The sequence below is a fragment of the Microcebus murinus genome, chromosome 19 (assembly GCF_040939455.1).
Source record: "Microcebus murinus isolate Inina chromosome 19, M.murinus_Inina_mat1.0, whole genome shotgun sequence".
NCBI classification, from domain to species: domain Eukaryota; kingdom Metazoa; phylum Chordata; class Mammalia; order Primates; family Cheirogaleidae; genus Microcebus; species Microcebus murinus.
The window spans coordinates 22,994,942-23,016,143 of NC_134122.1; the positions used below are offsets into that span (position 1 = coordinate 22,994,942).

Below are 21,202 nucleotides of genomic sequence, written 5' to 3' on the forward strand. Positions count from 1 at the left end.
TGTGTTACAAATGACACTAGTCCACTTAAAAAAAGAAAAAAGAAAATGGGAGAAATTATTTGCAAATCATGTATCTGGTAATGGACTGATATGCAGAATATATAAAGAACTTTTATAACTCAATAATAAAAAGACAACTCAATTTTTTAAATGGGCAAAGGATCTGAATAGATATTTTTTTCAAAGAAGATATACAAATGACAAATTAGCACATGAAAAGATACTCTATGAGTATACTAAAACTACTGAATGATATACTTTAAGTAAATAAATTTTATGGTATGTGAATTATATCTCAATAGAGACATTTTTAAAAAATGAGTTAATCCTCTACTTGCAGTTAGACAACTGGCCACTTAGAAAAAAATGATGGATGCTTACCTTTCATCTTATGTCAAAATAATGTCAAACATATTAAAGGTTTTTATGTTCAAAGAAAAAACCTGAAAAATTAAATAAGATACATGTCTAGCTATACGGAATGAGTCAATACTGACATAACCTATTCATTCTTTTCTGCTGACTGTTTAGACATTCCTAATAGCCAGTTCTAATCAGACAAATACGTGGATGAAATAGAAGACAAGAATGTGGATGAATCTGAGAACCCCAATGTCATTTAGATGGAAGCGGGAAAATGTCTCCTATACTTTTTAATCTTCAGAGGGAAAATTCCTTATAGCAGCTATACAGTTTCATAGGAGGATAAAACCCAGCACTTCTGCCTACTTAGTCCCTTAGTACATCTTCTCAGTTTCATCCCTGGAATTCTGAAAATTCTAGGTGCTGGAGTTTTATGAAATAGAAAGTACAGGATGTTTAAAATAAAGGGGGATGGTAGGCATGGATTTGGAATCCAAAGATCTGGTCTCAACTCCAAATGGTTTATGACCTTTGCTAAATCCCTTCTCTGATGGTTGGCATTCTGTTAGCATCCAATCTGAACAAGGGCTCCCTTGTAACATTATTGTGATATTAGAGTAGAGTCAAGAGCAGGAGGTCTAGTGTAGGGGGTCCAAGTAATAATGTGTGTGACACTGAACCTTACAGATAGTATATGCTCAATGAATGCTCTTTTCTTCTAGAAACTACCAACCCCTTTACAAAAGTTGGTTCATGAGCAATCACGCAGTTTCCACTTCACTCCTGTGGTTCTGCCCTGTGGTCAGCTGGGCCTGCTCACAGCCATGGCTGGTGAGCTCCCTGGCACACAGTAGGTGCTCTCAGAGGTTCAAGAACCAGCCCAGACGAACTCTATTCCTAGGGACTTGGGGAAACGGATGGACTGGACAAGAGTCATTGCCCTCAAGAGGTTCTTGTCTGGTTTAGGAAAATAGATCGAAGCTCAGAAGAAAATCCACAAGCTAGAGCCTGAGAGTCTCCTAAATGCCAAGAGAGCTTTGTACTACTCTCTTCTATAAGACTGAATTCCTCAAGACCAAGGTACAAGATCTTAACTTGTTTTTGTGTTATCAGAGCATAGTATAGGGCCTGACATGTAAGAGGTGCTTAAGAAATTTTTATTATATACAAGAATATTTATGGCATTATTATTATTATTTTGGAGACTCTTGTCACCCCAGCTAGAGTGCAGTGCTATCATCATAGCTCACTGCAACCTCAAACTCCTGGGCTCAGGTGATCCTCCTGTCTCAGCCTTCCAAGTAGCTGGGACTACAGGTATGCGCCACTATGCCCAGCTATTTTTTTCTATTTTTAGTAGAGATAGGGTCTTGCTTTTGCTTAGGTTGGTCTCGAACTCCTGACCTTGAGCAATCCTCCCTCCTCAGCCTCCCAGAGTGCTAGGATTACAGGTGTGAGCCACCACGCCTAGCCATACAGCAGCATTATTTCCAATAGTAAAAAAAAAGTGAAAACCTAAAAGTAAAAGCTGGGAAATGGATAATAAATTAGAATTTTTTAAATCATGTTCTTGAAAATGTGTGGATATGGGAAATGCTAACAACAAAGTAAATGGCAAAAGTTATAAAACAAAAAATATAAATATGATCTCAGTTTTTTAAAAAGTATGGAAAAAGATGCATTGGAAAAATATTAGAAGGAAATATACAAAATGCTAATTGTGATTTTCTGCAGATGGCCAGATTATGGCTAATTTTCCAAATTTTTATCCATTAGACATGAATTATTTTTATAATCACAGCATCAGCAGTTTTTAAAGATGAAGGAGCAGTAACTGAGGGCTGATGTAGACATGCAGGCCCTCCAGATGCAACAGGACTTGGCACCTCGAGGAACAAGTAGGAAATTTCAGCTGTTCCAAGTTGGCCAGTGGCACAAAACCCTACTCTGAAGGAGCTCAGTGCAGCTCTGCCGTCTCCGTGAGAAAGAAGCAAAGCAAGTACAGCTCCCTTGGCGTGGAACCTTCCGAAGCCTTCCCCTGTACCCTCAATAAAATCCAAACTCTTTGCGTGGCTTGCAAGGCTCTCCAGAATCAGGCCCATGCTCGCCTGCATCCACTCTCCTTGCAGCCTCTGCCCTCCTGTCCAACCCCTTGTGCTTTCTTTCAGCCTCTGGAGCACACCACCCTCCCAGTCCAGGACTTGTGCACCTGAAGCACCCTCTGCTCTGAGATCTTTACCAGACCGTTGTCTTTGAGATCCAGGGCAAGTGTTAACACCTCAGAGGGCTGTTCCTGGTGCCCAAACTAAAGCAGCGCCCCCAACCCCTCCGTCACCTCTGCACAGTACTTTTTACTTTCTGACATGATCTTAATTAACTGCTCATCGGCTTGTTCTCCAGGCACTGGAATGCGGCTTATTCACGTTTGTATTTCTAACACATAGTGGGCGTTAACTTTATACTTGGCAGAGGAATGAAGGACAGCCCTTCACCCAAACCCTAGGGAGTAAAGTTGGGCATCGGCTCCTCTGGGAAGCCTTCTCTGACCAGGCTGGGTTCCCCAAGTTTGGGTCTTCCTTCCTGACACCCCGATCGCTGACCGGTGCGTGGCCCTTGGCCTCTGGGGTGTCTTCAGTTGAGCCTTCAGGAGGCACTTACACAGTGAGATCCGACGCCCGGCGGGCCGAGGCTGCAGACCCGCAGGCGAGGAGCGGCGACAGCGCAGCGTTCGGGAGGGCTTCCTGGAAGCGGCGGCCTCTGCAAGAGCGGGCGGCGTCTAGAGGCGGGCTAGGGGCGCGGGCCAGGCGGTGGCCGATGTCCGGCCGGGCCGCCCGCGGGGCGGGGACCTGAGGTCCGCTCTTATGCGGTAACAATAATGGCAGCTGTCACTCGGCCGCAACTGGCCATGCACTCTCGTCCTCACGCCCCAGGCCGGCCACCGCGCTGAGTCCCGGCGCTCGGCGCGGCGGGACTTGCCCGAGGCTTTGCAGCCGCCCAGTGTCACAGCCCCCTACCGCGCCTCTAACCCCGCAGCCGGCCAGGCCAGCGGGCACTGCGAGCGCAGGGGGCGGCGCGGAGGCCCGTCCGCCCGTCCTTACCGTCTCCGAGGTCGGGTCCCCTGTGCCCAGCGACATGGCGGCGGCGCTGCCCGGCCACCCCTCAGAGCTGCGGGCTCGGTGGCGGGGATGTGGGGCTCCGAGGGCCGCCCGCAGCCTCCGGGCCTGTTCGCGCACCAGCCCGCGACCCCGCTACCATAGTAACCGCGCCGCCGACCCGCGGGGCCCCGGATGTAGACAGCGCCGCGCGGGCCAGGACGACCGTGCGCGTGCGCAGAGACCGTGTACACCAACCGGCCGCCCAGGAGCGCTCCCGGAGTTGCCGGGGCGGAGTGCCGGGCTGAGCTGAAAGGGCGGGCGAATGCCGGGAAAGGGGTAGTCCGCGCTTAACAGTTTGCAAAGTGCGTCTCCCGCTCTGATCTCATAGGAGCTTCACCGCGGGCCGTGAAGGATGAGTAGGAGGCGTGATTAATAAACAGTAGGCAATCAATGCCTGTTTATCAAGTCAACATCAAAAGAGAAATGGCTTGTCCAACAGCACAGGCAACTATTTCTGAACGGTGACGTTTAGAATACTGTCTTCCTTAATCTCCTATCTTGGGCTCTCAGAGTCAGACCCAGTCACAGGACAATAAAAAAAGAAAAAAATGGAGAGCTTGTATTGTATTCAAAATGCTGTTCAGGAACATTCAGCTTCAAAATTAATTTAAATTATGAGTAAGTATGATTTGCTCTCTCTTCACATAGGCCTCCAAGGCCATCTGCTCTGTCTGAAACAGCAGCCTCGTAGCCTTTGCTTTATTTTTCTGGCTTCCTGACATTTACTATCCACAAAAGCATCCTGTGTCAGGAGTGTAAGCTTTCTGAGGGCAGGAGCTATGTTTTGTCCCGGGCTGTATCTGTATCTTCATCACCTGCAACAGGGTCTGGTACACAGCAGGTGCTCAATAAATAGGTATTTGATGTCCAGCAAGTTCTATGACTTCTCTGCACCTGTCTCCTCAATGTAAAGTGGAGAAAAGGGCCACTGGGAGCCTCAAATGAGTCCGGATCTGCAGAGTGCTGAGAACAGTTGCCTGTCCCAGAGTGAGTACACTGTGGCTGTGTTTATTATGCCATGAATGAACGAATGAATGGGTCCACACACCAGGGGAGTGTGGTATGGTGAAAAGAATGCTGGGCAGGTTATTCCAGGTCTGTCCCCCAACCCCACCATGTGTCCCTGGGCCTTTTCCTCTCAGTTTCCTCATCTGTACAGCCAAGGGGGTGAGCTGATCGGTGTTTCAAGGCTATTGCCCTAGAGCTGGGGAGATTGAGCCACTTAGTGGTTAGGAGCCCATGTTTTGTAGCTTCATTGTCATCTCCTTGTCTGCAAAATGGAAAGAGTTTCAGGGCTTTTGTTGATATCAAAGGACCAAACAGAAATAAAATTCAGCACAGTGCCTAGAACATAGTGAGCAACCAAAAAAATTGAAGCTACTGTGCAACACTTTACAGCTAGTTCTATTACTTGAATGGCATTTAAAATAATACAATTGTATTTGTTCTGAAATTGTCCAACCCACTCCTTGGTACTCTTCTGCTGTCAGGTCCTGTCTGGTAGCAGTTGCTCCCCAAGTTCTAGTTCCTTGTTTAGACCTTCTCTGATGCATCCTAAGATGAAAGAAACCCCACACTCTTCTCAGTTGTCACCAGAGTTGTTTTTACAAGGCAAATTTTACTGGGCTACTCACACCCTTAAAAATTTCTGTTTGCTTCCAGGGCATGGTCCACATGCTACATACCAGGGCTTTTACCATCTCTGCTACCTCTTCCTAAGTACCTCTTGCTGCTCTCCCACCCTTGGGCTTTGCAAACTCACTGCCCTTCTCTTATTTAAATACAAAGATGTATATCTTCCTTCACTTGTGATTCTGAACTCCAAAACAGTCTGAAAACCTTTCATAATTCGTTTGGTGGCAAAAACCTGCCCTAACCTCAACTCTTTTGGAGGCAAATCTCTGAGCGGAGGCTATTTATAATGTTTATCCCACTTAGAGTTTATATGAATGAGTACAACTATTAATGCATTTAATTATGGGGTGCTACATCAGACCCTGCTGGGATAGTAATCTCATATTCATTGTGTATGTGTCATGTCTCCATTTCTAAAATCTGAAAAATTGTGAATTCTGAAAAATGCTTGTCCCTTAAAGTTTCAGGTAATAAATTGTGGACTGTATAATATATTGATAGTATTCATAACTGGAGCCAGACTGCCTGGGTTTAAACCCAAGCTGTGCCACCCTACTATCTGTGAGACCTTAGGGTTTAGTCTCTTTTTGCCTCTGTTTCTTAGTAAGGTTCTTGAGTCGCTGTAAAATTTAATGAGTTTACATTAAGTGAAGCACTTAGCACAGGGCTCTTGTAACTTTTATTTCTTTTTCTTTCTTTCTTTTTTTTTTTTTTTTTGAGACTGAGTCTTACTCTGTTGCCCAGGCTAGAGTGCCGTGGCATCAGCCTCGCTCACGGCAACCTCAAAAGCCTAGGCCTCAGCCTCCCAAGTAGCTGTGACTACAGGCATGCACCACCATGCCCGGCTAATTTTTTCTATATATTTTTAGTTGGCCAATTAATTTCTTTCTATTTTACTGGGGGGGGGGTCTCACTCCTGCTCAGGCTGGTTTCGAACCCCTGACCTTGAGCGATCCACCTGCCTCGGCCTCCCAGAGTGCAGGGATTACAAGCCTGTAACTTTTATTTCCTCCACAACTACCCAATCCGGAGAATATGAGTATCCCATTAGCATTTCACTTTACAGTGCAGAATCCAAGCTCAGGGAAGATACCATGTATTTCAAACCTCTCACCTGTGTCGCTCTAAAGGGGACAGGGCGCAAGGGTTAGGGAATGTGGTTGTTCAAAGTGATCCCATCAAAGTCAATGTTTTTTCAAAGTGTCATTTTTATCTTCACAGCTGTAGGAATTCTGCCTGCCGTTTCCTAACATACATCTGGTGTTGGCTCCAAAATCTTGCTGTAAAACTAACGCTCTGGGAACATGAGCCCTGTTTATCCACTGGCTTTGAGAGCCCGTTTTGAGACCCTGAAGCCAGATGCCCAAGGACGCCGGCGCTCGGACCAGAACCCTCTGACCGCTACTCGCTTTCCCGGCTCCCGCCCGCCCAGACGCGTGGCGCCCCGCCCAGCGAGGCCTCGCCCCTCAGGAATAGCCCCGCCCCTTGGCAGACAGCCCCGCCTCCGGGGCGCTCCGCCCACCGGATGCTCGGGCATATACCACGAGCGTCCTGGCTGGGGTGACATGTCGGGGCGACCGCTTTGGCGCCGGCTTGTTGCCCAACCCCTCTCAGCCTGAGTGCCTTCTCCAAGCCGGGGTCTTCTGGGCTTCCATAGCGGCCTCCAGGGGAGACATCACGCTTTCCCACGCCCGCCGTCCCCTCTCCGGGCCGGCAAGTGGCACAGTCCGGAGGCGGAGCCTGCGGCGCGGGCGGGGCCTGCGGCGGACGCACAGACGACGCGCGCAGGTGAGGGGCGCGCGGTGGGGCGCGCGATGTGAAGGGGGCTTGCTGGCCGAGTCCGAGCCGCGGCGGCGGGGCGTGCGCTGGGCTTGGGGCTGGGTTCCCATCCGCCCGCGGCCGCCACGTCCGGCGCCCCTTTTGGACCCTCGGGCCGGGCGCGCGCGGCCCAAACTGACTCGGAATCGCGGGGACGGGCGGACGGACGCCCCAGTCCGGCAGAGCCGCCGACCACCCCGGTCTCCTCCCGGCCGGACACTGATGCACACTGCAGCCCTTCCCCTCCGTACGCCTCTGCTGGCTGCACGGTTGTCCAGTGCAGCCACCACTGACCCGGAGGGGCAGACACTTGCAGCCCGGCCTGCCCCTGGGCCGGTGCGGGGACGGACGTTCCCTGCACACGCGGCTGACCCCAGAGCCCACAGGTGCCCCTCGCTGGGTTGCCTGCAGCCTGGGTCAGCACGGTGCTGTCCTCCTCCCCACCGACGTCCACGCTCTCGCCTCCTTCCAGCCGGACGCCCGCTTGCCCAGGGCCCTCCCCTGCCCCACCCCGACCAAGGCTTTGCGTCCGTCTGGGCAGCTTGGACCTCTGCTGGTGACTAGGGCCGTGGGGTCTGCAGCGGCTTGAGGACTGGCTGTCACATTTCCTATGCAGGGACCCGGCTTCATCATGGACCACGAATGCGCCCGGCTCCTCCCGGCCGTCTGTGCTGTCCTGGCAGACCCCAGGCAGCCGGTGGCGGATGACACCTGTTTGGAGAAGCTGCTGGACTGGTTTAAAACGGTAACTGAAGCAGGTAAGGGGGCTGGCGCTACTGTTTACTGCTTGTCCAGAGGCTGGAGGATGCACACAGAGCCAGGGACAAGGCACCAGGGCTCTTCTGTCCTGGAGAAGGGGCATGAACTCTCCCTTGGGTATCTTTGTGGCTGATGCTGGCAAGGCAAGCTGAAGCCTGAGGGAATGGGCAGGAGAGTTTGAGCTTGAAATTCTTAGCGAGTTCGAGCCACCATTCGGGTATCCTATCGTTCAGTTCTTGCGAGTGGTTGCAGAAGGCATAGACAAACTTATTTTATTGTTCTCGTGCATTTAAGAAATCAGATTTGTTTTCTTCCTGATTATTTGAAAGTAATCCCACAGTCTTTAAAACGTATACAACAAAAAAGAGTGAAGAAGAAGATTAAACCATCACCTGTTTTATAGGAAAATTAAACAATCACCCTTTTTCATAACACATCGTAAAGCTGTATTTTCCTGATAAGACTGAGGTCATACTGTAAATACAATTTTGATGTCTTGCGTTTTCTCTCTTGCCATTAGAGTGAATGTCTTTTCTGTGCAACACCTTAATTTTCTTGACTACGTTAGTCACTGTATGAATGGACCGTAATTGATCCCTCTGCTGTAGCTAGATGTTTATGTTTCTAAATTTTCATTATTACAAATGGTGTCATAATGGCTTTTCTGGTATAAATATTCTTGCCTGTAAATGTTTGCTCTCTTGGCGGTTAATTGCCTTAAGATGGATTCCATGTCATTAATTTCTACTGTGCATTACTTTCTTCCTTTAGTTTACCCTGTTCTTTCACTCTTTTGAGTTGAATGTCTATTTATTTCTTATTTTCTAATATTAATATATACATGTAAGACTACACACTTCTCTGAAATTATGACTTAGGCTGCATCTTGCAAGTTTTACTATGCAGTCTAAATATTTCATGGTTTTCATTATGAGGTTTTTTCTTCAGCCACAGTTATTTAAAAGAGTATCTGCCCTTTAGTTTCAAAGTATGAGTTTTTCAGGCTTTTTATCATTGATTTATAATTTATTTCATTAAAATTAGGAAATATAGTCTGTGTTTTGATTCTTTTGTAGCTGTTCAGGCTTTTAGTACATGGGCAATTTTTGTGAATGTTCTATAGGTTTCACTATATGATTTTGATTTTTTGGTATTTGTAAGTCTTCAGTTACGGCCTAGTTTGTGGTCAAACTTTAAAAAGTATTTTTAAATGACTTTTTTGAGATATAATTTACATACCATACAATTCATCCATTGAAAGTGTACCAGTTCAGAAGTTTTTAGTAAATTTATGGGGCTGTGCAACCATCAGCACAATCTAATTTCGGAATATTTTTGTCCACCCAGAAGAAACCGGGTACCCATTAGCAGTAGTCAATCCCTATTTCCTCCTCCCTCCCAGCCTCTACTCATTTATTCTGTCTTCTATGTGATGGAAATTATATATTAATAGTTTCTATACTTGTTCCCTAGTTCAAGCTTGCATTGTTCGAACCTGCTATGCTTTTGCTAATTTGTTTGCTTAATTGTTTCTGAGAGATGTGTAAAAACTGTACAGTAAGATTGTGGATTCGACAATTTTTCTTTGAAATGCTGTCTTTTTTTGCTTTACATATGCTGAGGTTATGTTAGGTTCACCCATACTTAGGGCTATTATGTCTTCCTAGAATTTGTCTCTTTGATCAGTGTACAGTAACGTTTTTTTGCGCTAATTGTGCTTTTCGCTTTACAGTCCATTTTGTCTAATATTACTGTTGCTACATTAGCTTTTTTAAAATTAGAATTTGCCTGCTGTATCTTGTTACCCCTACTCCTGGCCTTTCTGACTGTCATGCTGTATTGCTTCTTAGAAACAATACATTGGTCACTTTTAGTGTTTAATTGAATCTGAGCAACTCTTTGTGTTCACAGATAAATTTGATCCCTTTCACTTGCTGAGGTTACTGTCAAATTTGAACTTGCTCCTGCCATATTCTATTGCATTTTTACATTTCCTATGTCTTACTTTTTATTCCATTGGGCTGATAAAGCTTTTTTTTAAAATCTTTTTTCTCGTTTTGCAGTTGTATATTCCATTTATGTTCTTTAGTGGCTATCCTTACATTTTTAACATGCAATCTGGATTTTTTTTTTCAGTCTGAAGTTAATTAGAATCTCTGTGCTCTATCCATACAACTTAAGGCTCTCAGAGCACCTTAAATTCAGGCTACCACAACAACGTTCCATATTATTGTTGTTTAGTATTTTTAATTCTATCTTGTTTCAAAACCCTGCAGCGGGCCGGGCGCGGTGGCTCACGCCTGTAATCCTAGCTCTTGGGAGGCCGAGACGGGCGGATTGCTCAAGGTCAGGAGTTCAAAACCAGCCTGAGCAAGAGCAAGACCCCGTCTCTACTATAAATAGAAAGAAATTAATTGGCCAACTGATATATATATAAAAAATTAGCCGGGCATGGTGGCGCATGCCTGTAGTCCCAGCTACTCGGGAGGCTGAGGCAGAAGGATCGCTCGAGCCCAGGAGTTTGAGGTTGCTGTGAGCTAGGCTAACGCCACGACACTCACTCTAGCCTGGGCAACAAAGTGAGACTCTGTCTCAAAAAAAAAAAAAAAAAAAGAAAAAACCCTGCAGCGATGATTTATTTTTAGCTTTAGAACACAGTGCTTATTTAGATCCACCCACGTGCTGATTGGGCCCTTGCCCCTGGCATCTTCTCACTGTGTTCACTTTCCTTCTTTCTGAACCGTGTCCTGTAGTAGCTCTTTCCACAAAGCCTCTCTCTGGGAAACTCTCCTGGCCTTTGCCTCAACATGTCTTTTTCCCCCATCGGTACTTTTGAACAATAGCATGGCTGAGTGTAGATAGAAATTCAGGATGCCAGATCTAGAGAAGAAGGCCTATTCATTGCAATTCCTTGTGTGAAGCACTGTCTGTTTAAGAAAAAGTATAAAAGTATCCATTTGAGAAGTAAAACTGGTCTTTCGATTTAATTTACATTTCTTTTTCATAATCAGTGAGACAGGCATTTTTTAAGAGTTGTTGACCATTTGCATTTCTCATCTCTGTCCTTTACCTGCTGTTGAGGTATGGGCCTTCTAGTTTCCCCCCGTATTGATTTAAAGCTATGAGTCGTTTGTTACATTTATTGTAAATGTGCTTTCCCAGTTGGACCATAAATCTAACACCTTAAGAGAAATGGGTCTGGGACTTGCCAGGAGAAGAGGGTTCTCTAGGGGCATGTGTAGTGCTGTGTCCCTGGTGACCACTTTCCCAGTGGGGCCTGTCTCCACAGAGTCCAGTCTCTTGCTGCTCCAGGAGAACCCCTGCTTGCTGGAGCTGCTGTCCCACGTGCCGACACTGCAGGACGTTAGTGCTGGGGTCCTCTCCTTCTCACTCCGTCTCGCAGGGATATTTGCAGCACAGGAAGACTGCTTCCAGTACCTTCAGGTGAGCTGGGGTCTTCCTGCCCAGTGTCCCACTGACAGGTGGGCAGCTTTCTCCTTCTGCAGACACGTAAAGCGTGTGTAGCTGTCACGGTCCCTGAGTTCCAGAGACTTGCCTCACCCCTGTGTCTTGACCAGTGGGACAGAATTTTTACTCCTGTGCGTAACCCCTTTGAAACATTCACCAGGAATGAGCTTGGGGTTAAAGAGTGAGTTTTTTTGGAATGAGTCAGAACCGGGATTGGCTCTCAGTTCTGACCCTCTGTAAGATCTTGCCTGACCAGTTCCTGAGCCTCAGTTTCTGCCTGTGACAGAGTTAAGAATGTACCCGTCTTGTGGGGTTGTTGTGAGGCTGAAATGAGACCACAGACCAGTGCCTGCACTGGTCAGCCCTGTGAATGAGTGAATGACCAGTGAGAATTTCTACATGGCAGCACGGCATGAGAGCTGGAGGGGCTCCCCAGAGCCATGTGTCTCAAACCTTGAGAACCTCCAAACAGGCACCCCTGGGTTTGTTAGGTGATGCCTGATGCCAGCGCCTGTGGCCCCTGCCAGTCCAGAGTGATTGCTTCTCTTGGTACCTCATAGACTCTTGTGAAGGCACATCCATGTCCTCTGGTCCTCTGTGCCGTGTTGGAGTCACCCGGAGAGGACAGTGGTGGGGAGGGACATTAGGTGGCCATTCATGGCTGCCACCTGGTTCAGCAACTGCCTGGGAGCCCAGCCAAGCACCGTCTTGCTGGGGGACGGACCTCACAGGACGTCCTAGGGTACTTCTGTGCAATGCAGTGTGTCCTAGGGCCTGGCTTTGTGCTTCCTGCCCTCAGCCGTAATCATGCATCCATTCGCAGGGGCTTGGGAGTTTAGAAAGCACTTTAGAGTTTGGAACACTACTGTCATGTCATCTCAGGAGGCCTGGCCGAGGGGCAGGTCAGAAGTCTTTATCTCCATTTTCTGAATAAGGAAAGGAGGGAGGCGCAGTACGAGAGTCCCACAGAACTGGCGAGGCTCACCCTAGATCCTGGAGAGTGCAGGTGCCTGGTGACCTGTTACACCAACTGTTACACCAATTTCTGAAAGCAAATTTTCAGTCACAAGCAAATGGCTTTTCCCAGCTTCAGCCGTCCCCAGGGTGCTTCCTGGTGCTTCTCCGTCTCCTCTGTATTCTGGCTCCTTCCCGAGGCCGGCTGTGGCTTCAAGGCCTGAATGGCCATCGCTGGCCTCCTTTCTCTGGGAGGTGGTCACCTATTGTGCAGGGACGAGGGACACAGACCGTGGCAGGGCCAAAGGCTGCTCTCCTCTGTCCCAGTGCTCCCTTTCCACCCACCCCTTCACTGCAGCCGCTCCTCCCAGGCCTGCCTGCAGGGGCCCGTGTCTGGGCGCAAGCGTGCACACAGTCGCCGAAGGCGGGGGAGGGGCTCCCACTGCCAGCAGACCCCCTCAGCTGAGGTTGGGCACCTCCATCCTCAAGTGGGGTCTGGGCATGGAGGTCGCTGCGCAGTGGTGAGCCAGGCACTGGGCTTGAGTCGAATTTAGGGAAAAACATCAAGAGGGCGGGTCTGTGGCCCCTGTGCCGCCGTAGCGAGTTAGAAGCAGCGTCTCCCTTTCTGAGGGCCCTTCTCCTGGCGTCTGCCATGGGTGAAGGGTTTCCTGTCCCCTGAGGGTAGGCAGCGGCTGGACGGAAGCCCGAGGCCTGGCTGGGCTAGGTACATGCCCTGATGACAGTTCTGGAGTCCAGACTCCAGGCTCGGGGACTCCCTGTGCCAGTGAAGGTCTCCAGTCAGCAAGTCAGAACCAGGGTTTTCCGCCTGCCCTGTTGACGCCTAGTGGGGAACTTGGGTGTGATTGTGCCAAGGCAGGTCTGTAGCAGGTGAGGATCCTGTGGGGAGGATCCACAGCCCGAGGATCAGCTTCGCAGAGGAGCTGGGTCGTGGAGTGTCGGAATGGGTGTGGGGGTGGCAGATGCTGGGAGCAGGCCTGACCCACAGGTGCACTGGGTCTCACGTGCCGATTGTGGAGCCCTGGGAGAGGAGGGCGGGTGCCCTGGGCCACGAACGCAAGCTCAGGAGTTCAGGAGAAGTGTTGGGGGTTCTTGAGCCCAGAAGGTCACAGTGGGGTAGGCCTTTGAAGGTGGAGCTGGTGATACCTTTTTGGGGACAGGATTTCTCAAGTGGCCAGTAGCAGGAGTGATGGACCTTTATTGGAATCAGTTCTTTCTTTCCCCAAAGCTCCCCCAACCACCTGACGGCACTGGAGGGCCATCTGCCACCTCCTGGAACACAGCTGCTGGGGGCCCTTGTCTCTGTATCGGCAGCTGGTATAAACGCGCCCCCCCAAAGTGCCCCAACCAGCCCTGAGAAGTAGAAAGCCATCCCTGATCTGCCCCAGTCCGTGTTCCCACCGCCTTCCTTGCTCCCCGGCAGGTGGAATTGCTGCCGGGGCTCTTTGGGGCAGCGGGACCCCTAAGCCGAGCAGTCTGGGCTGTCCCCACTGTGCGCAGTGGCTGGATCCAGGGTTTGCGCTCCCTCGCTCAGCACCCCAGCGCCCTGCACTTCCTGGCAGACCACGGTGAGTGTGCCCACCCCACCCTGTCCCGTCTACAGGACCCCTGGAGTCCCTGCACGGGGCTGAGCCTCGTCTTCTCATCCACAAGACTGTCGAGTCTCAGGGCTGTTGTGGTGAATGGACGTCAGGCCTGAGGAGCTGGGGTGGGCTGTCAGGGAGTCAGTCCTCGAAACTAATTGGGGAGAATCCTGAGCTTCCTGGGGTAAGGCCCCGTTAGGAGGAGGTGTCCATCTTCCGTGAACTTCTGTCCTGGTCTCCTCTGGCTTTGGAGCAGGGGCATCTGGGGACCTCGTGAGTGCCCCCAGTCAGGCTCTTTGCGCAAGCCCATGAAGTTCCCCTACTCTACTCTGCTGACTGCCTCCTCCTCTCTTCCATTGTCCCCTGCCCAGGTGCTGTTGACACCGTCTTCTCCCTGCAGGGAGATGCCAGCCTGTTTGTGGCCTCAGCTGCTGGTCAGCTCCTGGTGCACATCCTGGCTCTGTCTATGGGAGGCAGGGCCGAGGGACACACCTGCCCTCAGGGCGATGACTGGCCCACGTGTGCCCAGAAGATCGTGGGTCATATCGAAGAGTCCTTATGCTCCACAGACACCTCAAGGGTCACTCAGGCCCTCAACGTCCTGACCACCACCTTTGGGCGCTGCCAGAGCCCGTGGACAGAAGTCCTCTGGGAGCAGCTGAGTCCCCTCGTGGCCCGTCTGCTGGAGAGAGACCCCGTCCCAGCCCCACACCCACTTGTGGACCTGCTCCTCTGTGTGGCCCGGTCAGGTCCCCGGGACGCAGCTGGTGGGCCTGGGGTGGGCACGTGTTTTCCTCAGGATGTCCCAGAGTGGTGTGACACCTGGGTGGATCTCACTGGCACCTAGGGACAGAGATTCCATCCCCTTTGCACCCGCCAAAGAATGCTGCCTTCAGTGAGGGGACACCAGGGAAGGCCTCTGTCTTGAGCTGGTGCTCCAGCCCCAGAGGCCAAGGCAGTCGCAGCTGGGCCTTGAGTGGGCTTTGGGGGGCGGAGGAATGATTTTTTTTCTCTCTGGGGTTCCCTGCAGTTCTCCTGTGCTCGGCTCTTCGGACCTCGGCCCGTGGGAGATGACAGCTCAGGCCCTGAGCCGCCTGGGCCCCACCCAGGCAGGGCCCCTGGCGCTGGGGGTCCTGAAGCTGCACCTCTGGTATGAGGGGGGGGGGGTTCTGTGCTGGGGGTGCAGGGAGCAGAGGAGGCAGAGAGGTCAAGAGTGCAGCCCTCCTGGCTGGGAGCTGTGGGACAGCACCCAACACCAGCAACCAGAGGCAGCCACAGGGGGGACCAGGCAGGCTGGATGTAGGCTGGTGGCTTCTGCACTTCTCAGTGCTAGAAGAATTGTTTCAAAAAATAAAAGCTCCGTGGGATCCCCAGAGATGAAACACAGGGCTCTGCTGCCCTCTGACCCTTCCGAGCTGCCTCAGTGGATGGCTCTGGAGTTCCCAGTGTGCCCACCCCAGGGTAGGTCTGGGGGCCACGGAGCCACAGAGCCTGCGGTCACGGGCAGGGCATGTCACAGTTCCAGAGGGGTGGGGAGTGTAGTGTGAGCCCCACTCTGCTCGGGAGAGAGAATGGACTGAGGGAGGACAGGGGACAGAGGACCAGGCCCTGGAGGGGGCTCTGCTATTGGCATAGCCTCTACCCCAGGGCCCAGCATGAGGGCGGGTCCTCCCCAGGACGGAGGGAGGATGTCATCTTGGCTGAGCAGCAGTAGCGTCTGAGGCTCCTTTAGTGGCTGCTCCTGAGGACGCCAGACCTGGGCCCTGCAGGCCTTGTTCCTCCCCCCATCCCCATAGCATGGGGTCCCCTGGCCAGTGGCTTGCACACACGCTGTTTCTCAAAGGGATGTCCTAATCCCCTGCTTTGGCCAACCTGCCCCAGACAAGCCGGGATGCCAGGAGCACATCGGCTCATCTTACGCTGTTTCCTCCCCAGCCCACAGGCACTGAGGACCCAGGCCTTTGGGGTGCTTCTCCAGCCCCTGGCCTGTGTCCTGAAGGCCACCACTCAAGCCCCTGGGCTCCCAGGTACCCAGCTTAGGAATGGGACTGGGGAGAGAGGATGGAGCCTGAGCTCCTGGGTGGATTCTGGGGGTCAGGGAAAGGAAAGTGGGGGGACCCAGCCCACCACCCCGGCCTTAGATCCCACCAGGCCTCCCTCTAACAGTGAGGGTGGCCGGGGGTGGGCCATCCCCCCAGGTGAGCCACTGCTCTGCACTGCGGGCAGTGACTGTGGGGTGGTGACCACTGGCAAGGCAGAGGTGCCCACCCTAAGGGAGCTGCTCCTGGCTTGGCCTCCAGGCTTGCTGGACGGGACCTCGGAGGACTCTGTGGTGGCAGACGCTCTCCTGTCCTCCAAGTCGTCCTGCGTGGGCCTCCTGTGCCGGACCCTGGCCCACCTGGAGGAGCTGCAGCCGCTGGTGTGTGTGGCCCTGTCTGTCCCTTGTCTAGACCAGAGGGACTGCAGCCTTGCTGACCCTCCCTCCCTCCTCTCAGCCCCAGCACCCCTCGCCCTGGCCCCAGGTGCCCCTGCTCAGGGCTGTGGTGACAATACTACGTCTCTGCGACGGCTCGGCAGTGCCTGCCTCCAGTGTGGGGGGCTGCCTCTGTGGGACCCTGGCAGGCTGCGTCCGCGTGCAGCGGGCGGCCCTTGATTTCCTGGGGACACTGTCTCAGGGGATGGGTGAGTATGTTTATCCAACTTTGGTGCTAGGTGAGCCCCAGGCCTGGCTGTACAGAATTGTGTTTCCTCTGCGGTTCTCCTTTGGGATGTGGGGGCACCTAGCTGGCTGCGGGGCCTTGTCCTACTTTCCTGGGCTGGGATAAACATGTTCCCTACTGCACTGGGGGTTCCGGGTGGGAGTCGGATGGTTGATCCATTCACGTCTCTCTCAGGCCCCCAGGAGCAGGTGACACAGGTGTTTGCCATCCTCCTGGAATACCTGGAGCGCCCCGACTCCAGCCCCATGGTACAGGGACAGGGATGGGGTGCAAGGAGGGGAGGGAGGCAGAGGTGGTGGGACCTCCCCTACCCCCACATGAGCTTCTAGGAATGGGACCTTCAAACTGGCTGAGGAGTCACTGCTCAGAGCGGGCTTCAGGGCCAGGCGGCTGCGCAGTTCAGGCCCAGGGCCTGGCGTCTGAGGGGAGGAGCGTGGGGGCCTCGCGGGGCCTCCGTGAGATGGAAGCAGTCCAGCCTCCCCGCAGGGAATTCTTGCTGTGAGAAGTGACTTGGAGCCAGGATGGGCCTGTGCTTGGGGCTCTGGGTTCTTAAGGCATTGGTTGTGCACTTGCCTGTCCACAGCCCCACAATTGGGTACAGACCTAGTGTGCGCTGCTGCGTGGACAGTGCAGGGATTTGGAGGAAGGGCCCGGAGGCTTCTTGGGGTTTTAAGGATAAAGGTGACCTGGATGATTTGTTACGTCTTGAGGTAGAAATCCTGTTACCCCAGAGGTGGGGCTGCTGGCTAGGGTCTCCTCCTCCCTCTCACACAGTGTAGGAAGCTAGTGTTGTCGCTTGTGTCTGCGTCTGCCTGATGAGAAGGAAGCCCGGTGTTCCCGCCTCCCCACACTCCTGTCCCCAAGGCAGGGCAGGTGAAGGCTGGGGGAGGCAGGTAGACGGCCGCCCCTTCTCCCCTCATAGCCCCACGGCCCCTCCCACCCAGGTTCTGAAGAAGGCCTTCCAGGCCACCCTCAGGTGGCTCCTGAGCTCAGCCAGGACACCCGGCTGCTCTGGTCTCGGCCCACACGCGGTGCTGTTTCTTCCAGGTAACCCCAGCCCTCGCAGGGGTGAGGGCAGCAGGGGGCTGGGTGGGCAGGGCGAGCAGGGTGAGCAGCATTGTGACTTGAGGTCGCTCTGACTCACCCTTCCCGCCCCAGAGCTGTTCCCTGTGCTGCAGAAACGCTTGTGCAGCCCCTGCTGGGAGGTGAGGGACTCGGCCCTCGAGTTCCTGACCCAGCTGAGCAGGCACTGGGGAGGTGAGTGCATGGCGGAGGGCGGACCGGGCGAACCAGGCTGCCCTCGGGGAACTCAGGGTGAAGGCTGTGGGGCTCAGCTCAGTCACAGCTGTGGGTGGCTGCTTCGACCCCCAGGGCAGGCCGACTTCAGACACGTGCTCCTCGAATCAGAGGTGCCCGAGCTCACCCAGCAGCTCCTGCAAGATCCCGAGAGCTACGTCCGTGCCAGCGCAGTGACTGCCATGGGGGAGCTCTCCAGCCGGGGCTTGCACGCCACCCCCACTAGCCCCGAGCAGCCAGAGGCGCAGCAGGTAGGAGGCAGTGGGTTCCTTGCCAGTAGCCCACATGGGAAAACTGTTTGCAGTTGCATGGCTGCCAGGGGCGGGGGCAAGCCAGTGCCCAGGAGTGACCACCAAGGATCCAGGCGCCGTACTGGGTCCACGCCTGCGTCCTCCGGCTTTAGTTACCTTGACACGCCTGCCACTTAGTTGTCACCCCTGTTGCACAGCAAGCACACGCAGGGCTGGAGGCCAGCTCCCGGGCATGGTGCTTGAAGGAGCCAGAGCAGTGTGTGGCCCTAGACTGTGTGGCCGGGGACAGTCCCCTGCTGTTCCCAAAGTCCTGTCATGGCAGCCCTGCCCTCCTCAACCCCACCAACCTTCCCTGCCCTCTCTCCATTCCCAGAGCCTGCTTCCAGAGTTCCTGCACATCCTCTCTGCAGACTCGGAGGGTTTCCCGCGGAGAGCTGTCATGCAGGTCTTCACAGAGTGGCTGAGGGGTGGCCACGCCGACGTGGCCCGGGACACAGAGCGGTTTATGGCCACAGTGCTGCAGGTGGTGAGCCGGGACCTGGACTGGGAGGTGCGGGCCCAGGGTTTGGAGCTGGCGCTGGTGTTCCTGGGCCAGACTCTGGGACAGCCAGGCCCCCACTGTCCCTACACTGTGACCCTGCCCAAGGCAGCCCCACCCAGTCCCCTCACTGAGGTGCTGGGGGCTCTCTGCCGGGTGCGGCTCTTCGAGTTTGCCTTTCGTGCCTTGTTTGACTGTGACCGACCTGTGGCCCAGAAGTCCTGTGACCTCCTCCTCTTCCTGAGGGACAAGACTGCACCCTACGGCAGCCCGTGGGAGGCGGGGGGCAGCCCAGACTCAGCTTCTGTGGAGGCTGCCCTGCAGAGGTGGCAGGCGGGTGAGCAGGGCCAGCCCCTGGGGGACCTGGAGCCGGAGGCCATGCTGGCTACGCTGAGATCCATAGACCTGGAGGGCCTCCGGGGCACACTGGCCCAGGGCAGCGACCACGTGGAGAAGAGCCCCCAGTCCCTCCTGCGGGACATGCTGGCCACAGTGGGCATCCTGCAGGAGAACCAGGCCGACTGCTACTGAGGCAGCCCGGTGGAGACGCGCAGCAGGGAGGCTGCGCCTCACCCTTCCCTGGGCCGCTGCTTTCCCGATGGCTCCAGCCCAGCCTGGCTGCGCGACGGACCCTCCAGGGAAGCCGGGACTGGGAGAGAAGCTAGATTTTTAAAAATCCCACATTTTGATGTATTATTAAAGAAGTGGCTTATTTTCTACTCAAAATAAATGGCAATGAAGTCTTTAATCCATTTGGAGTTAATTTTTGTATGTGGTAGAAGACGAGGGTCCAGCATCATTCTGCACGTGGATGTGCCCAACCGTTCTCTCAACATTTACTGAAAAGACTGTCCTTTCCCATAGCGTGTCCTTGGCGCCCTAGGCAAAGACTCGTTGACCATACATTGGCTGAGGGCACTGACTGCGCGTCTGTTTTTGTGCTGGTGCTGTGCCATGGCTTTGTAATGTGTTTGGAGGTTAGGTGGTGTGATGCCTCCCACTGCATTCGTTTTCAAAATTGCTTTGGCTATTTGGGGCCTTCTGCAGTTCCATGTGGTTTTTAGGGTTGTTTCTCTGTTTCTGGGAGAAATGCCTTTGGGATTTTGATAGGAATTCCATCGAGCCTATAGATCACTTTGGGTAGTATGGACATTTAAAAAATACTAATTTTTCTGATCTCTAAACACAAGATATCTTTTTTTGTTTGTGTCCTCTACAATTTCTTTCATCGATAACTTACAGTTTCTGTATACAGATCTTTCACCTCTTTGATTAAATTTATTCGTACGTATTTTATTTATTTATTTACTTATTTATTTAGAGACAGTCTCCCTTTGTTGCCCAGGCTAGAGTGAGTGCTGTGGCGTCAGCCTAGCTCACAGCAACGTCGGACTCCTGGGCTCAAGCGATCCTACTGCCTCAGCCTCCCTAGTAGCTGGGACTACAGACATGCGCCACCATGCCTGGCTAATTTTTTTTTCTATATATATTAGTTGGCCAATTAATTTCTTTCTATTTGTAGTAGAGATGGGGATTCACTCTTGCTCAGGCTGGTTTCGAACTCCTGACCCAGAGCAATCCACCCGCCTCAGCCTCCCAGAGTGCTAGGATTACAGGCGTGAGCCACCGCGCCTGGCCTAGGTATTTTATGATGCTATTATAAATGGGATCTTGTTCTTAATTTCTTTTTCTGATAGTTCGTTGTTAGTGTATAGAAAGGCAACTGACTTTTGTGTGTTGATTTTTGTATCCTGCAACTTTATTTAATTCATTTATTCTAACAGGTTTTTTTTTTGTTTTTTTTTTGGTGGAGTCCTTAGGGCTTTCCATATATAAAATCATGTCATCTGCAAAAAGAAACTATTTTTTCCTTTTGATTTGGGTGTCTTTTATTTCTTTTTCTTGCCTAATTGCTCTGGCCAGAACCTCCAAGTGCCACGTTGAATAGCAGTAGTGAGAGTGGGTGTCCTTGTCCTGTTCCTGATCTTAGAGGAATGGCTTTCAGCTTTTCTCCATTCAGTATGCTGTTGGCTGTGCACTTGCTGTGTATGGCCTTTGTTATGTTGCAGTACATTCCTTCTAGACCTACGTTGTTGAGTGTTTTTATCATGAAAGGCTGTTGAATTTTGTCCAGTGCTTTTTCTGCATTATTGAGCTGGTCATATGACTTATAGTCTTCATTCTGTTAATGTGGCTTATCACATTTATTGATTTGCATATATTGAACCATCCTTGCATCCCAGGGATAAATCCCACTCTTTCATGGTGTGCAATCCTTTTAACATGCTGTTGAGTTCAGTTTTCTAGTATTTTATTGAGGATTTTTGTGTCTATGTTTATCAGGGATATTGGCCTGCAATTTTCTTTTTTTGTAGCATCTCTGTCTGGTTTTGGTGTGAGGGTAGCGCTGGCTTCATAAAGTGAGTTTAGAACTGTAAAACCCCATGAAGAAAACATAGAGGAGAAACTCTTTGACATTGGTCTTAGCAGTGATGTTTTTAGATGTGACACCAAAAGCATAACAGGGAACATGAGCAAAAAAAATCAAATGGGACTACATCCAACTAAAAACCTCTGCACAACTAAGGAAATGAAGCAGCCTACGGAAGTGGAGAACTTATGTGCAAACCTTATATCTGATGAT

The 21,202-nt window shown here is 52.0% G+C and overlaps 2 protein-coding genes across 17 annotated transcripts in view; one reads left to right on the forward strand and one right to left on the reverse strand.

Moving 5' to 3' along the window:
• IQCE (IQ motif containing E) overlaps nucleotides 1-3,638 on the reverse strand; it is a 58,855-nt gene extending 55,217 nt beyond the window's left edge. For 13 of the 15 annotated variants that reach the window (XM_012759243.3, XM_012759242.3, XM_075995247.1 and 10 more), the window contains exon 1: nucleotides 3,462-3,638. In XM_012759243.3, coding sequence (XP_012614697.2) covers nucleotides 3,462-3,497 — 36 coding nt within the window. In that variant the 5' untranslated portion in view covers nucleotides 3,498-3,638. Of the gene's footprint in view, nucleotides 1-3,021; nucleotides 3,112-3,461 lie in introns of those variants that run through there. The other 2 variants (XM_075995248.1, XM_075995249.1) reach the window with 2 other exon arrangements.
• A 3,081-nt stretch (nucleotides 3,639-6,719) lies between these two features.
• On the forward strand, nucleotides 6,720-19,306 carry BRAT1 (BRCA1 associated ATM activator 1). Of its 2 annotated transcripts, none has more exons than XM_075995257.1 (14): nucleotides 6,720-6,941; nucleotides 7,588-7,729; nucleotides 11,020-11,174; nucleotides 13,594-13,738; nucleotides 14,125-14,410; nucleotides 14,784-14,903; nucleotides 15,689-15,780; nucleotides 16,054-16,172; nucleotides 16,249-16,435; nucleotides 16,648-16,721; nucleotides 17,418-17,520; nucleotides 17,632-17,730; nucleotides 17,845-18,020; nucleotides 18,394-19,306. In XM_075995257.1, exons 2-14 carry the CDS (start codon nucleotides 7,603-7,605, stop codon nucleotides 19,087-19,089), a joined length of 2,379 nt encoding a protein of 792 aa, XP_075851372.1. In that variant the 5' UTR covers nucleotides 6,720-6,941; nucleotides 7,588-7,602; the 3' UTR covers nucleotides 19,090-19,306. The 2 variants fall into 2 exon arrangements, with proteins under 2 accessions (XP_075851372.1, XP_012614716.2); XM_012759262.3 differs by having other exon boundaries at nucleotides 6,722-6,941; nucleotides 14,125-14,497.
• The last annotated feature ends 1,896 nt before the right edge of the window (nucleotides 19,307-21,202 follow it).

What these genes read in the sequence shown, in the direction of transcription:
- BRAT1 (XM_012759262.3), top strand. Translation starts at nt 7,603, where the DNA reads ATGGACCACGAATGCGCCCGGCTCCTCCCGGCCGTCTGTGCTGTCCTG. An exon ending in TAAAACGGTAACTGAAGCAG is followed by an intron (nt 7,730 to 11,019) that starts GTAAGGGGGCTG and finishes CTGTCTCCACAG; the next exon opens with AGTCCAGTCTCTTGCTGCTC. An exon ending in GTCCTGAAGCTGCACCTCTG is followed by an intron (nt 14,904 to 15,688) that starts GTATGAGGGGGG and finishes TTTCCTCCCCAG; the next exon opens with CCCACAGGCACTGAGGACCC.